General features: G+C 40.7%; 1 protein-coding gene across 1 annotated transcript in view; it reads left to right on the top strand.

Moving 5' to 3' along the window:
- Window positions 1–23,896, top strand: part of GRIA3 (glutamate ionotropic receptor AMPA type subunit 3) — a 145,631-nt gene that overhangs the window by 42,516 nt on the left and 79,219 nt on the right. Inside the window, exon 4 of the mRNA XM_062007039.1 lies at window positions 18,889–19,076. Within this exon, the coding sequence (XP_061863023.1) occupies window positions 18,889–19,076 (188 nt within the window). The remainder of the gene's footprint in view (window positions 1–18,888; window positions 19,077–23,896) is intronic.

Below are 23,896 nucleotides of genomic sequence, written 5' to 3'. Positions count from 1 at the left end.
AGCCAGTCTTCTGACATTGTTTGGCTCTGCAAGATTAAACCTCTCAGCTGACTACACACTGGTGTCACTAACTGCTCTGTAGTTAGAACTGCTTATAGCTCAGTAGTAGCATTATCGATCAGTTTTGTCTATGAACCAACAATGATAACCTCAAATTGGATCAAATTTTAACTAAAGAAATTAAATCCAATTTTGCCTGGCTGCACACAAATAATAATGAGTTACATGAACACATAATTACTGCAATAAGATGTTTTTTTACAGAGATTTCTTGAAAATAAATCACCAAACCCTCTTTTTTCTGACATTTATTATGCAGTTCTCTCCCTCCCTCACCCACACACGTACTGGGCAAGCCTACGTGTTTTTAGTGACTTTGTAATGGTTGCCACAAAGAGGTGGAAAGAAAGAGGTGGGAGGGGAGATCTGAGTTTTCCTTTGAAAGTGAGGGGGATACGTGAGGGGGGCAAATTACAAGGATGTATAAGTTATTTTAGCCTTGAGACAGCACTGATTTGTGCAATGACAGTTTGGGGTTTATGCTATGCTGTTTTAGAAAAGCCTTACACAGTAGCAGCCTCTATTACATTAGTGTGTGTGTTGATTTTTAGAGATAAACCAACAAATCATGGAGACCTTATGAACACAAACATTTGAAACACATTCATCACAGTGTGGCAGTTCTCCTGTATCAGTAAAAAAAACCCAAAACCCTAGTAATGTAGAAAGGATAGTTATTTTCTGTCTTTTAACAGGAATTTGGGTGCCCTGAAGGAACGTTCAGGGTCATTTCATTGCTTATTTGTCTGGTTTTAGATATGTTGATGAAAGGGAAAACAGTGGCCTTGTATTAGTGTAGTGATTATGGTAGTTGTCCTCTCTGGAACCGTTTAGCTACACTTCTCAGAGAAAGCAACCAAATAGACGTGAATGGCATACATTTGAATAATGACCAGTTTGGTTTGCATGTTTTCCTTATGCTACAGATCAGAGAAGAGTCTAGCTGCACATAGCAGCCATAACGAATGAGACCAAACAATGCTTCCCTTTTGACATGAACTATATAATAGTAATTATGCATTAAACCACCATTTCCTTACAAGGAAGTATTCAACTGGCCTGTTTCATTATTAATTCCTTATTTTATAGCAGTAATTTCCATTAGTTTAACAATTATTGTGAAATTACATATCAGGAAGCGTAAATAAGGCAGTGGCTTCAAAGGTTTGAAGTGTATAGAATTACACTGAGTTTCATTAGTAATATATATGAAGCTAAACATACTAACTGCACACAGCTGTATACCATTACAATTTAGACTGAATTTAAGTAATCTCTGTATGGACCTTCTTTAGAGCCTGGTCAAAGTAGGCAATGTAAACATACCATCTCTCCTATAGTGAATTTTAGGTGCCAACTGCATCCTCATAACACTTTATTTGGTCTCGTATGAAAATTGTGGATAAAAAGATAATGGCAGCAACTGTGTTATTTGTTCTTAAGTTTTAAGTGCTGTTGATTTTGCATAGGTATGGCCTTGGTTTATGAGATTATAATTTGCATTTTTCTGCAGATAGTGTTTTTGTGACTTTAGTGATCTCCCTCTGACCATAAAGCTGTATTTTGTCAAAATGTTTTTAACATTAAAACTTATACTGCAGGAAATTCAGACTGCTGCTGAGTGTAACCAAGTTGGTTCAGTTCTGTGTGAGTCAGAATATGCCTCAGAGGACAGCAAAAGCCATTTGTTGTATTTATTTAAGGGGAAATCTTTTTTAATTATTGTTCTTTACGGAATATTTCTTGGTGAAGTGCCACCTTCTCAATGTACTGTTCACAGTCTTTTCTCACGTCCTTTCCAGGGCTTTCTACTTTATTCTGTGATAGTACAGCACTTGATTCTTCAACATAAATAGCAACTGTATATTTTCTCTCCTGTCTGACAGAATTAAGGCTTAGAAAGAAAATTTGGTTCATTTTGTTCATGGCATTCATTGGTCATTTATAGGTATTTATAAACATGTCATAAATCAAAAGCATGAAATTATCATTAACACATTTGGCTAACATAAATATAACAGGTTTGGTTAAAATTGTTTAGATGCAGAGCAAACTTATTCATGTTTCTTTCATTTTCTGCTCAGTATGATCTTGTCTCAGTGACTTTTGTGTACTGTTTTATGCTATTGATCGTGTATTAACTTCGTAGACTTTAGAAACATTGTTCTCTTAAGCAAGAAGTTACCAAAGTGAATAATAACATGAATTTATTGATGTAAATGAGAGGTGCTATCCCTTTGCCCCAGGTCTTGGGTTGTATTTATATTAGGAATGATTATCAGACTCGGATGTCTGAACTATGCCAACTGTAAGGAGGTGTTTAAGGGCTAAGACTATTGAGAGCAGAATCTACCCATGTGCAGGAACCTTCAGACAAGAAGCAGTCAGGTTTGCTTACTGTCATATTTCTTACATGTTACTTTCCAGACAGTCAGCCTAATCTCTTGTTATTTTTGTCTCATCTCATCTGGAAGCCAGTGTTGGGACACTACAGGGGTCAAAGGAAGCTGTGGTACATAGGTGCATCTTCTAGTGCTGAAAGTATTTTTGTGTGTGGAATAGATGAGACTAGATGATATCTAGTGTTGAGCAGTTGCATCTTAGCCCTGTTGGCTTATATCACTGATTCTCACACTAGTCCTTGCAAATACCATGACAAAAATACCGTGAGAAAAACCCCATTAAAGATGATGAGAGCTTTTCCTTTGGCCTATTAAGTTTTCAAAGCAAAGATTCTAAGCAACAGGATAAGGACTTCAAAATCCATTAAGCTAACTAACAAAAAATTACCCTGCCAGGAAAGCAACCTTTTTTGTACTCCTTGTGGAGGATGGAGAAGTCGGTGTCTCTTCTATCAGCTGTGACCCTGATCAGAAAGGACCTCTGTATAGTTGTTTTCTAGCAACTGTCTCTGTCACAATGTTATAAGGTGAAGTGGCCCCTTCCAGACTTTTGGCCTCTTTTGACAGTCAAATTGCAAAATAATCCCAACTTTTTTCTTCTGCAGTTAGTAGAGCAATGTAGTTTGAGAGGCAAGCCTTTGTACATTGGAGTCTTCTTTTCTAATGGTGCCTGGAAGTGACTTTAGGCATGAACTATGCTTGTTTCACTAATTGGCTTGTTGCATTCAGCAGCTATGAGTTGCTTTGACAATACCCAGTGGAGTCTCTACCTTCTGTGAGCAAGGGTACAATCATGGTGCATCAGTTTCACTGTAACAATAGCTCTGTTAAAACCGTCACATTTGCAGACCATTCAATAAAGGTCATTCTGTTTGTGACAGAACAAGCCATCCAGAAAAAATCACATGGCTTCTGGGGGGAAAAGAAAAAAAAAAGAAAAGACATCACAGCAATATTTTGTCTTTTAAGATCTCTCTTTTTTTTTTTCCCTTTGGATTCTTTCCAAGGAAATGAAGTGTATGGTACGTGTGACTTTTGGAATACAGAATATTTGGAATAGCCTTTTAGCACGGTATCACTGAGGTCAGGATGTGTATGTCAGATACAGGTGTTACAGCTTTGTTTACTAGGCAGTATAAAGGCATGGAGTCTGTATATTCATCAAAGGGAGGGAAAGCTGGCTTCTACCACATTTCACCTGAGCGTGGAACACACAGACTGAGTGATGCCACATGAGAGGCTTTGTCTCTCACCTTCCTTTAGTAATGGGGTTCTGAAACACTTGGGAGAGAAGCCACAATTTCAGTCTTCAGATGCCAAGAAAAAAAAAAATGCGAGCCATTGATTGAAAGACAAGTGCTGGTGCAAAAGCTCGCTGAGTATTGCAAGGCAATCCCATGGCACCAGAGTATTAAAGGTGCGCCCAGGGTATGTGTGAGGGTCATGCTCAGCACTGTTGCTGTGAGGAACTCTGTGAAGGATAAAAGAACTGAAGTTTCTGTAGGGAATGAAGCTTTACCGACATTGTCAATAATGAATTCTTATTTAAGAGAAGAATAAAGCAAGAAAATACATGTCTGATAGCAAGTAAGAGCTTTTCTGTGCCACACAATATGTTTGGCTCCATGTGAGATTCCTGGGCAAGTCAATGGGAGCTATGTCTAGTGACATACTTTAGACTTTTCCATACTGCTTGAGTCTCCTCATTAATTGGTGTCTGTGGATTCCTAAAAGATAATAATTTGGATTCAAATTTGCTCTTTCTCTCCTTTGGCCATTATAAAATCAACTCTTCTAGAAGATCTAAGTTACTCTTGATACGTTGTGAGAGGTACATACTCATTTCTGGTCAGTAGACTGGAGTTTCCGCCTTGTGTGGAATTAAGAGTCTGGTGGTTGAAGACATCCATCCAAATGAAGTTAAGAAAGAGATGTTGAGGTATGTAGAGCCGATAAATGAAGCTGGAGAGGTGTGGTTTCTGATTTTTTTTGTGTATAGCAAAGTACAATATTGTTTTGCCTTATCTGTAATATTTTACTACAATTAGCTGGTACAAGTGAATATTTACCTTTGAGAGGTGAGCCATACAATTGTGTTCAACTAGAAATAATAAGATACTAGCACAGTGGAAAAACTATGATGTGTGTCGTGCAAAATCACAGATCACCTTGCCTTTGTGTGTCTAAGTGTGTAAGCAGTTTCATACAGCACCTGATGCTGTTCCCTCCACAGTGAATGGCAAAACTCCCTGGAACTCTGTGGTGTTGGAGAGGCATTTAGTGGTTTGGATTAGGTAAATTACTTTGCTTCAAAAGAAGTGTTTGCAGGTCTAGACTGTAAATAAGGCTTTTTATAGCTGTTCACAGGTTCTGTGACTATGGTCAGGGATATCACTGGAATTGTCACAAGTAATTTCTGCATTCCCACAGCTATTCCAGCTGACTTTGGCTGAAGCAGATTTAGACTACTGTTAATTCCTGGTGTGAAACTCTTTGCAGGGAATGGAGAAGGGTTCATCTAGAACATACAGAGTTAATTGGACACTCTTCCTTCTTCATTCCCAAGGTGTTATAGTCCCAGGATGTAAGAGAGAGAGTAAAATATTACTGTATGTAGAAAATTACGTGGTGGTGCCATGTGGAAGGCCGTGGAACTGAAAGTCAAGTTGTTTCTCTTCTGCTATTCAGGATAGATAATGGCATAAATCCACTCATCTCAGGAGTCCTGACTACAGAGGACATTTGGGAGTGTGCTTCAATGATACTGAAAGTCTGAAGTGGTTCATACTAGAGTACCTGAACCACTAGTGCAACGTGTTATCAGTGGATGTATAGATGAGATGTGCTCACCTGCATAGTGGTAGGACCGTGCTCTCAGCCCTGTGTCTTTCAGCGTTCCTTTGTTTTTAATCCTCCCTCAGTTCCACGTCATTCACAGGGACAGAGATGAATTACAGTGGGGAAAGCAAATGAGTAGAAGCCATGAAATGTAGCAGGGGAGACAATAGTCCTGTTTCTGAAAGATAGGAATTAAAGCACTAAGACTTCCATTGCAGGCAGAGGCAAAAGGGCTTTCCAAAGCATAAGGACAGAGTGCAGGCCTTTTAAAACTGGGATTTTTATTTTTTTTTGCATAAAGGCGAAAATAAGAGAAGAAATCAATGAGGTGATGGGATGTGCTCCAAACAGTGAGCAAGAAAATCTGGCACTGAGAGCTATGACTTCAGTGAGAGCTGTTAAGTGTAGCAGCACAGTTAGAATGTGATTCTTGATCTCTTGATACACTATGGTATGTAGCACAGTCAGAATAATCCAGTGTTTAAAGAAAATGCTTTTGAAATGTGTGCCCTTGGGTTTTTTTCAAGAAACAGCACAAATAAATTTTTTTGCTGTAAAACAGAAAGATGTTGGCTTGATATTTCACTACAGGGAAAGGGTTAAGTTAGTACTGAGTACAGTCAGAGGGGGCCAGCTCCCTGAAGTAAGCACAGACGTTGTATTTTGAGCCTGGAACATCTGTACATTAATAATTAGTAAGATTAGATAGAAAGTTTTTATTGAAGTCAATTCCAGTTGCTCACAGGTGCGACTGACCTGGTTTTCTCTTGCTTTTCATACCTGCTCAGAGGTAATTACAGTGGCAGAAGGTGTTAAAATGAGGAAATCTTATTTAGTTTACTTGAGGGGAAAGAAAAAAAAAAAGGAGTAAACAACAAGTGCCACCCTGTTGCAGGAGGACAGCGGTGGAGAGCTTTTTGGTTTAAAGTACAACCTTTCCAATCTATATACCAAGGACCTCCCTTGTTATATGAAATTTTTCTCTGCCTCAGTGACTACAGTAATGGTAAACTGAGTGATCAGAGCGATCAGTGCTTGTGCTTCTATCTGTGTGTGCCATTCACTGTGTATTTTCCTCTTCAATTTTGATAATACTAAACTTTTTGCATCTTTTGGCTTTGTAATTTGCTAGCCACACAGCCAGATTTGGGAGGCTTCGGAGTCATGGAAGAGTAGTCATGCATCAGTATAATATCAACACAAATGGAACAGAAGAGTTATTTTGTTTCACTGAATATTGGGTTGAATATCCATCTAAACATTTTAACCAATAATAAACTCTTGGCAGTGTAATTGGGTGCAAAGCCCAACATAACTAGAGTACTGAGGCTGACTGGCCTCAGTGTTTGTTAGAGTTTCCTAATTTTACAAAACAGCTCTGAGAAAACATTAGCAATTTAGTTAGAAACTATGAAAACGGAGTTTGCAGTTTACATGCAACCCCTTCCTTTTGTAATAGATACTCTAGCACTCTGCAGCCTTGGAGGGGAATTTTCTATCTCCCTTTCCTTCTTCCAGCTGATAATTGGTAGTCTGTCTCAGATCTATATACAGCCCACTTAGGCTGTCCTTATCTGTGCACTTGTTGAGCATGTTGCAATGAAATAACTAATTATGGTATATTCTGTAGAGAATTCTGTGCCACTTTTTAAGCAGGCCACAGAGTACATAGTGTAAGAAGCACATATGCTATTTTCCTGAGTGATTTCCAAAGGCATACAGGACAGGTCTTTCAGAGGTATTTAGGATTTCAGTGTACATTTAGTCACATTGTGAAAGCACCTCAATGACATCTATGCCTGGCTGCCGTTTAAGGTGGTGGAGTGCAAGTACCTCACCTGCTGAGATTCTTCAGCTTATGCATCTCAATTACCTCTGAAAACTTACTGCTACCATCCTCCCCAGTTCGCTTTTTAAAATGAAAGACACATCTGTGAAGTGAGCTCCTTTCTGACAGGATCACAGGCAAAAGTAGTAGTTGTTTGAAATACTCCAGTTATTACCATTTCTAGATCATTTAACGAAACCTCTGCTATTTACTGTGTGCACATGCAGGAATAACTTTGGGGAGTTTTAATGTTTATTCATAGCATAAAACTAGGAAACTTAGTTTTACATGTTCAGTGATTTTTCAGTGTGGTTGTGGATGTAGATGGGTGGATAGTCCAGCAGCAGTTAGCAAAGGAAGATGGAGTGACCATTAGTTCTCGAAGGATGTTTAACCTTTTATTGATACCAGTGTTCTCTGTTCATGGTGAGCCAGAGTGTACACTTCCCTTATGCTAATTTTGGAACAAATTTTGTGGGTATGTGCCTGTCTATCAGCAGGTCCTTCATATGCAGGACCAGTTTTTGCCCAAGGTAGTCAAATATGGTGTGGTTAAATCATGTCAATTCTATTTATGGCCATAATAATGAATGGGATGTTATGATGATAGGGGTGAAATCCAGTCCATAGGAAAAATATCCTGGAAAGGGGAGTGCTGTAGTCACAAACTATCTCCAGTGCTGTAGAAAAGTCTGAATCCTTGCTGATGTGTGCAGCTAACTCCAAGAACAATTTCTCTCTCCTTTCCCCAACTGAGCACATTGAAACCTGGAGAGGTGAAGCCAGACCTAAACTTTTCAGTCACATTCTTGTCTCTATTTAGTGAATATTTATGCTGAAATGTTTGCACATTTCTGTATAATCCATCCTAACATTTCCTCTGAGCTGCCCTCCTGAGCTAAATCAGGAAGAGCATATTCAGTAACTGAACACAGATGCTTAAATCTCGTTTTCCCTAAGGTTATTGGCTCCAACCCTTGTATTTAGAAGTTGTAAAATACAAAGCAGCAGCCAGAAAGTACTGTGTATTAGCAGAGAAGGGATAACTAATGCTAAAATTCTCAACTTTTTTTAATATAATGGAGACCTCTGACATTCAAATGGGATTATAAGGTTCAATAATGAAAGCAAGACATTGTTTCCCCTTTAGTCTCCTTCTTCAATAGCACGTAAGGACTAGGAATTTGCAGAGTGGTAATTAGTAGTCTCTACTCTGTATGTTTCATGAGCTTGTTTTGTGTCACTGCCCTGCAGAAAAAAACAAGTCTTTGTGATACACAGAACACAATGGTGCAAGAAGTAATGGTGTTAGGTCACTGCTACAGAGCACCAAATCAGTACATTCTCAACTGTGTAAAATGTTTGGAAAGGCAACTTGTTACCCCAAGCTTTCTGGTGGACTTATTGATATCATGCTAATTCTCTGCTAGCTTTGTAAATTGTCACCCTGTGGCCTCACTACAGGAAGAATCGTTATGAAACAGGTTAGATGATATTTTCTGTGCTCTAGTCAAGCAGTAGAACTATGCCTCTATGTTCAAGACCAGTCCAGACCAAATCTATGTTGCCAAGTAGCCTAGGACATATACAGACCTTTTTTGGATTAATATGAGACCTTGTGATCAGTGAATATATCATTTTTATGAAAAGGAATGCTTGTACTGAAAAGTATAAGTAATAGTGGATTATACAAGCTCCTTGTTACCAGTCATTGGGAAAAAAAAGCACAAATAGCCAACTGAGTGACTAAAAAGAAACACTTATGCAGACTGTGAGTATGGATCCATAAATTATCATTTATATTATCATAAAAACTCATTTAAATTTCAGAATATTTTTAAAATTGGTACTCACCCTTTGCTTGCTTTTTTTAAGTATTCAGAATAAATAAAAGGAAATTAACTTATGGGTTCAGACATGAGACACATTCCAGCTGCAAGGGCAATTAAAATGCTGGATACCAAAGGGTGAGATGTTGATGAAGAGACTTTGAAAGGCTGATAGCATCTGTTAATGAAAATTCTCAGAGGCAAAAGGTTTGTTTGCTCAGGTAGTTTGAGAAACAGAAAATGTAGATAAAGGTTAGGGAGAGGAATAAATATTTTTCTAACATGATTGACTGAAGGTCAGATAGAAAGAATAATTTTACTATGTTTGAGGACAATTCAACTAGCATCATTTTTTTTATAAGACATTTATCTGAGGTGAATCCAGGGGATTTTTTTTTTTGTGATGAATATGTATTTCGGTTCACAGTCTGATTACCATAATCTACTGTGATTGTTCCTTCAAAGGAATAAAAGTTATCATTTTTTAGAGTCAGCAGTTCTATACATGTTTTTAAGAGAAGTCAGTCAGCAATACTCTTTTACACTCATGCAAAAAACCCCTATACATGTCATGGCAAAGAATTAACTCGTGTTATCGGTAATTTCAAATTTGCATCATAAATTGAAATTACAGTTTGAGCTCTTTAGATGAATGCAGTGATGTGCAAAGCCAAGTTTTAACTATTTTCCAAATTCTCTGCTGTTAATAAGTGGGCAAGTTTCATTTTTGCAGGACATTTATTGCCTGCAACAGAATCATCGTAAAATTGTTCAGGTTGGAAAAGACCTTTGAGATCATCAAGTCCAACCATTAACCCAGCACTGAGATGTCCACCACTAAATCATACCCCTAAATGCCACAGCTACACGTCTTCTAAATACCTCTGGCGATGGAGACTCCACCAGCTCCCTGGGCAGCCAGTCCTAATGCTTGATAACCCTTGTGGTAAGAAATTTTTCTTAATATCCAATCTAAACCTACCCTGGATCAACTTGAGGCCTTTTCCTCTTGCCCTGTTACTTGCAGCTTAGGAGAAGAGACCCCAGCTAATGGTTAAAATATGCCAGTAAGAGTTTTTCAAGCTCAATGAAGAGAGGAGGTGAATCCATATACCATATGAATGCCATTGGGAAGGCCAGCATTAGCATCATATGCAGCAGCAGACCTTTTGTTTCTGGAAGAAAGACAGTTTACATTGCACCACCTTGCTCAAGCCACTGCCATACCTTGAGAAAGGTAGTTCAACAGCTTGGCTCATCACTGAGAAGCAGCACACTGTTCCATTATTTATCAGGTGGCTTTTCATTGTCTATTTCTCTCCAAGTCACACGAGAGCACAAATATCTGCCTGAAGTCAGGACTGCCACCAAAAATTGAGTTAAATTCTTCACATCTTTCCATGTCTGCACACGCTCTGATTTTGGCTTTTGCAAGCTTTCCCTCTGAGAACTGGATTCACATGGAATGTGATACAGTTGTTTTGCAGGCAAGTTAGGTTTTCTTTTCCAGCCTGGTAATTGCTAACTCTGTGATTCCTAATTAGAATCTTTTTGCTGAGATAAATATGTAAACACAATTAGATATGTCTTTTTAACGTGCAGTAATTAGCCTCATCAGTTGAGTGCTAGTCAACACATTGGTATTTTTGTTCTCTTTTAGTTTTTCAATTGCAGGTAAAGATTGTGAGTGGTACCTACATGATGATGCCTTACACAACCTCCTTCCTTTATGTATTGTGTTGCAAACGCAGAAAAATCCCACATGTCTGTCTGTCTCAACTAGGAAAAGAGCCTGAGAGACTGTCATCCAAATATGCCTCAAGTTAAGGACACACTGTGGCCCAAGCATCTCAGACCTCCTTGTGGTCAGCTTTATGGCATCTGACAGCAAAAGGACTATGGCTGAGATATTTTGAATCCATGGTAGCTAGATCTGGTTTCTTCAGTAACTAATGCATAAGAGTAATGAAAAAAAACCCCAAAAACCTCTCATGGTCTGAAGGAAGTGGTTGGTAAGAATATCTTGGTATCTCGGTTTCTTCTTTTTCACTCAAACTTGTATTCCAGTTTTACCATTCAAAGGCTTTGCAGCTGAAGGTGTGTTGCAGGCAGCACAGTTTGCTGTGGGCTCATTCTGGTTTGCTCCTGACTCATTCTAGCTTGCTCCATACAAGAGGCAGTAAGTGATGCTGTAAAACTGTGTTGTTGTGAGATAGAAGTGCTCAAAGGTGAATAGAAGGGAAGGAAATCGCTGCAGTAGATTTCATGTAGGCAAGGTGATAATACTGTATGAAGGTTATGGTGTTAGCTTCTGATACCAGGAGGGTGCAGGACTGTACTCAACAACCAGTTTATTTTGAATTTGCTGGTGTCATTTGGAGCATGTCCTTGCTGGAAAAGTCAGGGCATTCAGGGAAATTGGTGTTGGGTAGGAATATCATTGGAATTGAACTCCCTTCATTTTCATCCCACTGTCTGTGTAATAGTACTGTGCTTACTGCATGGTTTTAGGTTTTCAGTTCTGCTGGACAGAAGAAGCAGGGACTCAGTGTAAAACTTTACAGATGAAATACCTTTGTGCTTAAGCAGTTTAATTATTATGTTTTAATCAAATCTCCTAAAGCTTGGAAATGAACTATTTTTAATGCTAACATAGTTTTACAATTTGCACTTTGCATATGAAAATTTCCCTTTAGGAGGGCTCTCCACTACTCTTCAGCCTACATCTCCCAGATCTCAGCATCCTCTGGTCACAGAATGCCCTCACTATTCCCTCTGTCAGGTTTCTGATAGCATCAGTATCAAGAGTTCTTAATAGTAAGTACACAGAGGATAGATACCCTATAGCCCATGCCCACTGGATGGCACAACGTTCTTCACTTTCTGTCACTTCTTAAAATACATTATTGCATTCTCTGATTTTCTGTGCTAGTTCTTCTGCCTTCTCTGCAGAATTATTTACCTGTTATATTCTCTTGAAGTAGAACATACTCTGGTTTTAAAGCATTTCCATCTCATCTGTTTTCTTTCCCATCTGCCTCCAGAATCTGGAATCACTCAATTATTACTCCCTTGGAAATTATTTAAATAAATATTTGAATAGCAAAGCTAAAACTAGAACACAACTCTTTTGATAAACTTTGGATCATACTCTGTCCTATACCAAGAGACTTGCCCACATCATTGTGAAAGTCATACGAACAGGTCCCCTCGCAGAAATGACAGCATTGCTCATGACATCTTTATATCTGCCCTTGGCTGCTGTACTCTTTGATCCTTTACTACATCACTCTCATTGTACACTGGCACAGCTTTATTCAAAAACCCTGGAGTTGGACTGATGTAAAACTTGAGTAAAACGAGGCGTGAGCTAAACGCAAGGTTGTTACGAAAGAAGAGATCAAGGTGAAATGCATTCAGAAAGAGCTAATAAAAGGGGAAAAAAACCAGTCTTGCATTCAGCAGATCTGAATTCCTGCTTGTTTAGCTGTGTCCCATCCCCAGCAAATACAGACCAGATGGTTCCTGTAAATTCTCTGTTAGAGACAGTCAAGTTCACATTCACTCAACCAAGCCGACATACCTATTTGTATGGACGGCAAGTTGCAATAATGTAATAATACATGTACAGGCCAACCTAGAGGTTTATTGAATTTTAAAAGCAGAGTTAAAAAATAACATTAAGGTGTGTTCACTACTTGGCTGAGAAAGTTGTCAGCTACCAGAGTGTAACACTTTACACCCTGCTTACCAGATAGAAAAGTCAAAAAGAGATGAAATGCATTTGTTCTGGTTCTGAAAGGGCACTCCAGTGTACCAGTCATTTGCTGCATCTCTTACTGGTGACTGATTTAGTAGCTTGTTCCTTGCTTCTTCCCCTACTATAACATTGTTAAGCAGACATAAGTTATGCAAAGCATACTTGCCTAGCTGGCATGTTTGGATTTGGAATGGTGGGGATTGTTTTGGGTTGGCTAGTTGTTTCTTACTTATGCCTAACATGTTGATCCGTTTGCTTTTAAATTAGCGCTAGGCTCAGTGCCAAACACACAGAATATCCAAGTATATGTCAATTTATAGACTTCTAGTATGCTTGAAATGTAGGCTGGCATCACAGTTTGCATTTGTCTTGGGGAAGCACTTGCCTTGGTGGCCTCCTTTTTGGCGAGTTCATTGTGCCTTTGTCAAACAAAACTCCATTTTACACCCTTGAAGTTCAATCAAAGGCGGGAAGTTTAGTTCTTCATATCATGTCCCAAATACATAGTTCAAAACACAAGTATTCAGATCAGAGCTGATGATCATTCATTTGGCACAAGCATGCTGCACACCGGGAAAACATACGCTCTCAAAGATCTTTGGTACTTAGCAACGCAAAAGAGGGTCTGCAAGCAAGTGCTCTTTCATTTCTAATAGGAGGCTAGGGTCCAAGATTTTATCAGGAACGTTCAGGTAAAGAAAGGTTTGTATAATTGGCAATTTTATCTAAGTACATACTTTGGCAGCAACGGCAAGGGCTCACGTGATGCTTCAGATGTGCCAGTGTGTCCATTTATTCATGACACATTAATGAATTTCATGTCGTTGGGGAAGCTGCTCAGGTGAATTTTGCTTATGTGATGTGGGAAAAGTTTTGTGAGCTTTCACAGATGCAAAAAAGTGAAAGGTCCTCTTCACCTGGGTTAGCAGGGTCAGATAGAGATGCTTGTATCAAAGGAAGGATCTGATAGACTGAGGTAGAGCTTTGCTTTCCTGGCAGAAGTAAGAAGATACTGAGTACTTTGTGCCTTAGTCCAGCTGCAGGGAGGACTGTCTAGAATGTGATTCTGTTTCAGTTCTTTCTAAAACAGAGATAGCATTACGACAAATAATATTTCCCCTGCTTTGAGGGGAACTTATGTTGGATATTCTCCTTCTTTGCAAGAGTCAGTCAGCAAAACTCAAAACACTTGCTTCATCTCACTGAGAGGTAACCTGGGTACTTGTTTTATTATTATACCTACTTCCAGTCATTTTGTAAACTGTTTAGATGGAGATTGGCTCTTTTAAATCATCAGCATTTTAAGAATAAGCCAGACAAGGATATGTTTGAATATTAAGGCCAGAAGTGGCTAAGATTTCAAAAGGTGCAGATCAGATTCACCTGTCAGGTTGCACTGGAAGATCACAGGAGCAACCCCTCCCCAGTACATACCTAAAAGGGAGCAAAACCTAACGTGGTTTCCAAGTCACGGTTCATGACGTGATGGACATTGCCATCAGATGACCAGATATATTTGTAAATCAGTGATGCCAACGTGCTAATACCGTGGTGCAGTGAAGGGACGTGTTGCCATCAGACAAGCAAGCCTCAGAAGCAGTGCTTCCAGAAAAACGCATGCCTTCCATCCTGCTGCTTTTCTACATCCGAGGTACGACTCACAAAAAGAGGCTGAAAGATCAAATTGGGGGGTGAATTAATTTTTCCTGTTGTTTGTGTTTGTGTTAATGACGATAGAATACACAACCTCTGAATTTTATTAATGGTATTACAAACCTGTTTCGAGAGGATCTCATTGCAGTCGTCTTCTAGGAGGAGGTCCGTTTCTCTTTTATGACTTTATCAATTGTAGTAGTCTAAACCACCAACAGTATTAATGAAAGCCTTTTCTGCATGGTTTCTTCACAGACCTGTGATGAATTGTCAGTCCTTTAGTCTTTCAGGATAGATCTGCTGTAGACCATAGCAAAAAATAGAGATAGTTGCCATGGCTGGCTGGTTCCTTTTAGGGTGAATGAGATGAAGCACCCAGTAGAGTTCAGCACCTAGGGGGCAAGCATTGCTTGTGCAGCATTCACAAGGCATGTTTACTGGAGGGTAGGGAATGGAAAAGCTCAGTGTACATGTCTGATCTCTGACATGCACAGAACAGGGGAAATAATTCCCTATTCATTACCCAGGCAGCACCCTCGAACTGTCACAGCTTGTGTTGTTATGCTAAGGAGAAAGAAAAGTTCACATCTGAAGATAAAATGATCCTTTTATTTAAACAATCACACTGCTTATGTAACAGCTCTCTTAGTGGTAAAGTACAGCTGGGGCCTGGAACATGTTGTTTACAGAAATATCACGTAATGGGTGACAACGTAAAATGCGGTAAGTGGTGCTGAAGGCAACAGGCCCGCAGAGAGACTGGAGGTTGGGAGCAGCGAGCGCTTGTTTGCGAAGATGTGAGTGTGCTGCCTTCCTGAAAGCTTGTTTTGAACCGTGCCTTTGTAAAGCAAGGGGAACAGGCTTTGTAAAGGTCATCATAGGACTGGCCTAACGAGCCATGGCAGGAAGGGCACATGGTACTTCTCAAAGCGAGGATGGGAGAGAGCCCAAGAGAGATGAGTTGGCACCTGTCATGGTTTAGGCATAGCTGGCAACAAAACACAACAGTCTCTTGCTCACTGCCCCCCATCCACCCCCACCCTCGTTAGAAGGACAGAGGCCCCAGCAAGATGGGAGGAAAAAAGATAGCCAAGGATGCTATGGATTGAGAAAAGGGCAGGGAGGGCTCGCTGACAACTATGGTTCTGGGCAAAACAAACTCCAGTACTCGACTTAGAGAGGAAAATAGGAAAGTTTATGCTACTACCTAAAAGAAACAGAACAGAATAAAAGCAAAAAGGGAGAAGGATCATGAGGAAAATACAACCAGCACCTTAAGATCTTCCTTCCCCATCCCTCCCTTCTTCCCAGGCTCAGCTCCTTGCTCCCGATATCTCTACCTCCTCCCACCTCAGGGGGGCAGGGAATGGAAGATGTGGTCAGTCCCTCACAGATGCTCCCTGTCACTTCTCTCTTCTCAGAGGAGGAAGAGTCCTCACATTATTCCCCTGCATCAACATGGGTTCCCTCTGATGGGATACAGTCCTTAATGAATCTCTCTGGCATGAGTTCTTCCCACCGGCTACAGCTTCTGCCCACAAACACCTCCAGCATGGGACTCCTGTGACCAGCAGCATTCCAGGCACCTTCTGCTGCAACACCACCCTCCCACAAATTCACAGCCTCCTCCAAACAGAGTCACTGCCCCTGGCGTGGAGTCCTTTATGAACTGCCAACAAACCTCTGCTTCATCACTCCTCCACAGGGTGCAGGGGAATGGCTGTCATTTCTCCATAGGATGCGGGAGGGTCTCTGCTCCACACCCGTTCCTCTCTTTCCTTGCTGACCTTGGGATCCACATGGTCACTTCTCTCTCCTCCAACTCCTTCCACCACCACCACCTGGAAAAAGAAGAAAGAGCAGGAAGAACGCTCCTCTTCCAACTTCTTTTTAAAAAGTGATCAGGGAGGCACCCAGTTGGCTCAGCCCCAGAAATGAACCTGACTCAGAGCCAGAGAAAGTTTCAAGCAATTTCTTACAGGAGCTGTCTTTACAGCCCCTTGCCCGTTATGAGAAAAGGTTCCACACAAACCCATGACAGCACAGTGACCATGGGGATGATTTCAAGAACTGACAAGGGTAGAGGAGATGGTGACTGTAAAGATATTTGGTGTGATAGGGAGAAGCAGGGAGAAGACAGGAATGCTGAAGCTCTGGAGCTTTTCCACACTAAGATTACTGTAGTTATATTTCCACGCATAGGAGAAAGGCTGCTGAGTAACCTTGCTCTTCTCTTTCTTGAAATGGTAACCACTGACTAATACATCCTCATGTAAAAAGACACACACCCACACAATTGGAAAATTGCACAAAATTAGGAAAATTGCCCAGCTTTCTTCTGAGATATTGAAGGTTTGAGAAAGCGAGCTATGACTCCAGCAGCGTTAACTGAAGTTGAGTGCGTGGCAGTCAACCAATGGCATCTACACTCTCCAGAATATCCATTTTCAGTTCTTTCCCTGAGACAATTTATAAGTTTTGTATGTTTTATTAGCACAAAGTAGAGTTTAAACTGTCAGGGTTTTTTATTATATGTTGAACCATTTTGTTAAATCTAGAGTAGAAAAAAGACTTCTGGCCTATTTTCTATGTACAGCAAGCTCAAGGTTCAAGCTTCGACACTGTATGAATGATAAAACAAAGTTGTAAATATTCATTACTTAGTGGAATCATATTTTTTTAAAAGCACATCTTTGTACACAAAGCATCTGTAAATTCCTGTTAGTGGTATTTATGTTCCCACATCAAATTCCTCATTTACAGCCAACCAGGCTGAGATCTTCCTCCTACATGTAATGGAATCATAACGCTGTCACAGACATCACAGCCATTTTTGTAAAATATGATGTTAAGGAAGACTGAGTTCATTGTACCATACATATGTAAATGCCTCCCTTTCAATAGTCTCGGGGGAAAGAAGATGCCAGAAAGAATTCCCAACCAGCGTACATATTAATTGTCACCACCTTCCATGGGATAGTAAAGTGCATTCATACAAAGAAGAGCATTAAGAATCAAGGAGGCTGCACTGGGGAAATGAGGACATTTGAGTGAGACTCAAGGAAGTCACGTGGTAAATTAGAATAATCTATCTGCAATCTAGAAAATCACACTCTTTCCTTGTTTGTGTCTGTAATGAGGTAATGATGCAGCTCCTCTAGCTTCAGACAGCCACTACAGATTTACAGCAGGCTTCGGCAGATCGGACTGCAGTGCAAGTCCTTTGTTATCAGTATGCCCCAACGATAATATCTGAGTTCAGGATAGCCATTGGTATAATTCGAAGCAGTGAATGTGTTGTTCATCTGTGTCTCAAACTCCTTTCAGTTTCAGAAGTGTAGGGGACTGGTTATCACAGAGCACAATTAATTGATTGTTGATCCTGTATGATTTATGTGTTTGTGTATGTGAAGACATTCTGAGCTGCTCAAATCCAGCTGTGGATAAGAAATCCACGGTGTGACTAAATGATTGGACTGAAAGCTTTGCAGATAAATTATTTGGACAGAAACACGGTTCACATGGATGCTTCTATACAAAGAAACTCCACTGGAAACCACTGTGTGCTTGAAACAGTTGATCTCTGCCTTTGATTGGCATCTGCCCAGATTTGAAATAATTGGAACTATGCAAAAATTTTAACTTCCTAAATCAAAACAGGCAATTCACCAAATTCCCAGCTACATACTATAAGAAAGGCACATAAATGAACGTCTGATGATTCCTACCTAGCCTGACTGGAAGGAGATTTCCATTACCACTTTTTCCATCTTTCACTTAGGGACTTGAGTTCTGCTTGCCACTGAGGCCATGGCTCTTCACAAGAAATTAAATGCTGTTTGCTTGTGTAATATCCCACTGTGCAATCTTTGGTCATTCTGTGATGTTTCTGTCCTCTGTTGAAGATGCTAAATGAGTTGGTATTATCTTAATGAAAGCATCAAAAGTGTGGTTAATGCTGTTAGGCTCCATATTTAAAAACACTTTTTGAAATCAAAGTGAGTAGAAGTAAAATATTCTCCTGTGGTTCGTGGCTCCAGTAACCAGTACAATGACTTAATTGGCATTCTTGTGCAGTGCTTGGATCTTTGCCAGTTAATGACCCGCTGCTGCAGTCTGCACAGGGAAATTACCCCTTCTGTCCAGCTCTTCAGGCTGATGGACTTTTGCCCAAGTAATGGCTGCAAGCTTCTATTCTCAGCTGGCACAGACCCCAGCACGGCCATAAACATCCCTGAGAGGATCATAATATGATATAGTGGTCAGATTCTGATACGCCTCACAGTAATATACCACCAAGCGATTCTGCTGAAGTCAGTGACTTTGCAAGTGTCATAGCTGAAAGAAGAAACTGGTCCCTGCACAGTTGCTTTCTCAAGTGATGGAGCACTTGCAGGCTGTTAGTTGGTGTGCATCCCTTTCGACGATGCCAGTTTTTGTGACCCTTTGTCAAACAGTCAGAATGGTTTTCATTTTTGTTCTGGTTTTATGTGGTTGCATTGTCTCTTCCCCCTGCAGGATTTTCCATTCTTCAGGCGATTATGGAAGCAGCAGTACAGAACAACTGGCAAGTGACAGCCAGATCTGTAGGAAGCATAAAGGATGTTCAAGAGTTCAGAAGAATTATAGAGGAGATGGACAGACGGCAAGAAAAAAGATACTTAATTGACTGTGAAGTAGACAGAATCAACACTATTTTGGAACAGGTATCTGCTTTTCAGAAATTATGATCTCTCTGTGACAGACATCATTAATGTTTCTCAAACTGTCTTTGTCTATGAATATTTGGAACATCTTTCATACAAGAAAAGGCTGCAGGACCTGGGGCTGTTTAGAAAAGAGGAGACTGAGGGGAGATCTTATTAACATTTACAAATATCTAAAGGGTGGGTGGCAGGAGGTTGGGGCATCTCTTTTTTTTATTATATTTAGCAAGAGGAAAGGGGTGATGGGATGAAGCTGGAACACAAAAAGATCCACTTAAATATAAGAAAAAACTATTTTCAGGTGAGGGAGCCCTGGCACAGGCTGCCCAGAGGGGTTGTGGAGGCTCCTTCCTTGGAGGGCTTCAAGACCCACCTGGACACGTTCCTGTGTGACCTGATCTAGGTGACCCTGCTTCTGCAGGGGGGTTGGACTAGATGATCCCTAAAGGTCCCTTCCAACCCCTACCATTCTATGATTCTGTGATAAATTTAATATTAATTGAGATGAGTCCCAACAACTGGCCAGTTACCTAGTAAAATTAAAACACCTCAGTGATGCACATAGTGGCAGCACTTACATATAACCTATGAGGAAATGTCTGTCTGATATTTTTTTTTTCCCAAATGTTAATAATGAATTCTTTTAAAGTAGGTTAAGAACCTAAAACCTCAGCTGCCAGAGGAGCCTTATTCTGGCATCAGGACTGCTTGTAGGGATTGCAAGACAGGTGCAATTTGTTAAGTGGAACATGAAGTAAGAAATAAAAAGGCAGTGAAGTAGTTCTGAGTCATCTTAAAGAATTCCCAAATGGAAATATTGCAAATGAAAAATTCAGTGGGTAGTCCAATTGGCTCATTAGTAGTTTTTGGTACATAAAGCCTTTCCCTCTGCACAGACAGTTCTGTTGACAGGCTTAAATTATGGGTGGTAAGAGTCTAAACACTTTTATTGGGAAAGGTGCAGTTTTGGGTGGCTTGCTATCACATGGCCTTCTCAGTGTTTGCTGTGCTCCAGAGGAATGGCCATACCCTCTGGCCATCACGGGGTGCAGCCCAGACACCTGTGTGGTGGCTGTGCTGTGTAATAACAGATAAGAGAGGTGAAATAACAGATACCTGTTGCAGGGAGTAGAACGGTTCCCTACTGCCTGAGCTTACAGCAACGATGGTGTTGGTATGGAACCAAATCCATGCTGCTTGTTTATTCATAGGCATTTGGGAATTTCCTTAAGTCTGAAAGCCCTCTGATTATTGCCCCTTCATAGATTCAACTGTGAGTTTATAGTATGGAATAAATAAGAAGTGACATTTCCATTTCATGAAGCATAAGTACATCTCTTGGAAATGTGGCATTATAAACTAGTAGCAAACTGACCTCGCTACCATAAACCCTGGGAAATGGAAAAGCTGTATTCACTAAATTCCTTCTCAAAACATTCAGTTCTTGTCAAGCCTTGAGGTGTTTCATTGAGGGACAGTCTATGGGGGCTGATGGGCTGTAGTCACAGCCAGGTCCCATAGGTGTTGGTCACAGTGGGAAATGGGAAGGGAAGAGGCACTCGAGAACAGAGCACAAAGCAATGCTGGCCCATAGCTCTGACAGCCAGCATGGCTGTGATGTTAATACCCAGCATTGCATTTTGCACGGTATTTTTAGTCAATATGATGAGTGCCTTCTTTAGGGAATTTCATACAGCAAACTGTAAGGATTTCTTTTTTCATTTGCTCATGTTCTTGCAAAAGAGGCAAAACACCATCCCCACAGCTCACCGCCCTGAAAATGGTGCAGGAGAGCACTCCTGAGCCAAGATTAAATAGCTCTTTGGGCCCACCCTCAGCTTGGGAATGGGGCTTTTGTTTCATCTAACTCCATTTACATTTTGCTCTCTCTTTTTCTTATATCGTGGGTTGGAAGGGACCTCGAGAGATCATCTAGTCCACATCTTCTTAGCAGTCTAACTAGAAGTCTGATTATGCAGCGCTTTTTAATGAGTATGGTACCGTTTATTTCACTGATACTTGACAAAGAATTGCCCAAGCAGATCTCAGGACTGTGCCTCTGATGCTAAAAATATCTTCTGGCAACAATTTCCAGAGGGTTTGTTTTAATCTGATACTGAAAGCAATGACTTCAGTTTCTGTGGGGAAAGTCAGTAGTGGTGGACCCTACACTGAAAGCTGAACAATCACTGGTTTGGGGCTTTTCTTTCCATCTCCTCTGCTTACCTTGTTATCTTCTCATAAAGTAGTTTAAACATGTCGAAAATATGTGTGGTACTTCAACCAGCCAGTTTGCTCAAGGGACTGGTGAGCTGTCTTCTTTTTAGCCGATTGTGTGTGCTGATAGTATACTACTGAGGGGAAAGATAACTCTGGATTTGGATGTTTTGAATCTGGTGTTTTCTTGCAGTTTGGAAAGTCAAATTGGTGCTTTGTGTGGAGTCTAGAAACTCAGCTAAGAGCTAGCAACATCTGACATTAACAGCATGCTGACTGCACAACTACAGGTGCTTTGAAGAGCTTTTTCCCAATGAGAGCAAAGGGAAGCCAAGACTGTACCAGTTTTGGCGTAGTAATCCGCAGAGGGTTGGCAGAGGTTGCCTCAGATGAACTACCTTTCCATCCCTCTTCCTATTTTGGCCTCCTCAGGAGCACGTCATCAAAGGTCAACCCTTCCATTACCTGCAGGGAGTAATGCCTCTCTCCAGGGAGGGGATTTCTGTCATCACTGTGGCGATGTGTGGCACCTGCCATTTCACTTTCCCAGAGGCAACAGCAGCATTTGCCAGTAACCCTGGCTTTCAGAAGCTTAAATAGGACTTATTCGAGAACAAAAGGCATAGCAGAAATAAATAGGCTGTAAACCACTAAACAGTCTGCACACGTGCTGAGTTTGCTATCAGACTTTTGGGCACTCGGCCAAGCCATTCAGCAAGCTTGTCAGTTCTCTGCTCCAAAAACTGCACATCATGGCTTTGTGTTAGTGCTGGGGTTAAGTAAGAGTGACTTCTTCTGTACCAGGCTGGTAAGTGTGCACAATTCTCTTCCTTTGATGCTTTTTTCCAACCAGTTCAAACTACAATATACCTGTCTTTCAAAAAGACAGTTACTTATCTAAAGACAATTGCTCGCCTGAGGATTATCTTTACGGACTTCAGGTGCTGCTGGAATATTCTGTGCCTTCCTCCAGCAACATACAGACATATTGAGTCAGTGACCTTGAGTATTCGATATGCCCTTAGCATCTGGCACATCCATGTGTCCCTATGTTCCCAAGTTCTGAAAACCTGTCATACGAAGTGTTTCTCTTCTCAAGACTGGCTGGTACCCAGAACAGGATCTCTCCCAGCTGTTTCTCCTTGGTATGTAAATGTCAGGTTGAGGTAAGAGGACACCTCAGCTCCTGCTCTGCCCGAGGAACCTGGTTTTTGCCAGGTTTTACTCTGTGGCACGTCTGGTTTGATTCCCATTCCAGAGAATCTTGTGATGGGCTCTGTGTTGTGTCCTGGATGTGAATACCCTGCTCAGATCACCTCTGGCTGTGTCTCTTCAGCTGTTGGAGTAAGGGGTGTCGGAGAGATTGATAGTCACTCTGTAAGTTACCATCTGTTTGTTCACTTGTCTTATAGTTCTGTAACCACTGAGTATGTGGGTTCATATCCCTCCTTGCACAACAAAGCTATATCCAATTTAATCATCTAGTGGCCTCTCAAGATACAAATAGCAACACTTATGTCATGCAGAATTCATAAGCTCCCCACACTTCTTGTCCCTTGATGCTAAAATATTCCAGTGTTCCTTCACAGACAGACATAAAATTTGTTCTTGTAAACAGAACAGAATTTTCTTCTGAGAACTAACAGTAAGCTTTAGCCTGTTCAACCACGTATTGAGAGACGTGTTTTTGAGCAAAGAGATATGTTTTGCTTATTCCTAAGATAACAAGCTGTATTTCAGACTAGAGTGGCTTTATGTCCATTTAGAAGATAAAGCTCCTGAGGGAAAATAAGGAGAAAGAAACTCCATTCAGGATCAAAGTGGTGAAACTTTACAAAAGACTTGTTTATTCCAGAGACTGCACGCTTTCATCAAAAGGACACTAACTCCAAACGTGGTCAGAAAGGTTAGGCTCTGTATTGAGTGAAGGCATCTCACAAAGCAGAAGCAATATTACAGTAGAGAATGTAGACTCCAAAACTTTACAATTCCATTCAAACTCTCAAAGAAGTCTTTAAGTGTCCATAGGCTTAAGAAAGGTAATCAGATTGACAGAGCTCTGTCCAGTGCAAGCACTGGCTATGACTTGACCTCTGAGTCTGAAATTTTGTGATTAGAAAGATGTTCTGTGGGTTTTCACTACAGCCACGGCTGCATCTCTCTGCAAGGCTGCTCAGAACTCAGAGGAGTGTGCTCACTCCACAACAGCTTTCACATCAGGGTATCACGGTAGTAAACACCAAACTGCAGTATTTGGTTGACCAACAGTCATTAAAACCAAAAACAACCCAGGAAAAACGTAAGTGAAAAAAACAATACAGCTTTCTGATGCTGAAAGCTTCCTGCTAAACGGTCTGCTGTGGCTTTGCCTGTGCTCTCTGGAGCAATTGAAAATATAATAACTGCCTATAAACACAGTGGGATGCTTGAAGGAGTAGAGTGATGGGTAGCTCCAGATTCTGCTTTGCTTGTGAAGCCCAGCGGTGTCCCCTGAAGGTGCTGTGCTGCTGAGGCTCCAAGAGAGCACCTCATGTACAGAAACTCAGAAGCTGGTACAGTTCAGTTTTATGTCTCCAATGAACTAGAAACTTAAAATTGAGGAC

This window comes from Colius striatus, chromosome 13, assembly GCF_028858725.1.
Source record: "Colius striatus isolate bColStr4 chromosome 13, bColStr4.1.hap1, whole genome shotgun sequence".
Lineage (NCBI taxonomy): Eukaryota > Metazoa > Chordata > Aves > Coliiformes > Coliidae > Colius > Colius striatus.
This window is presented reverse-complemented; position numbering and strand designations above follow the sequence as displayed.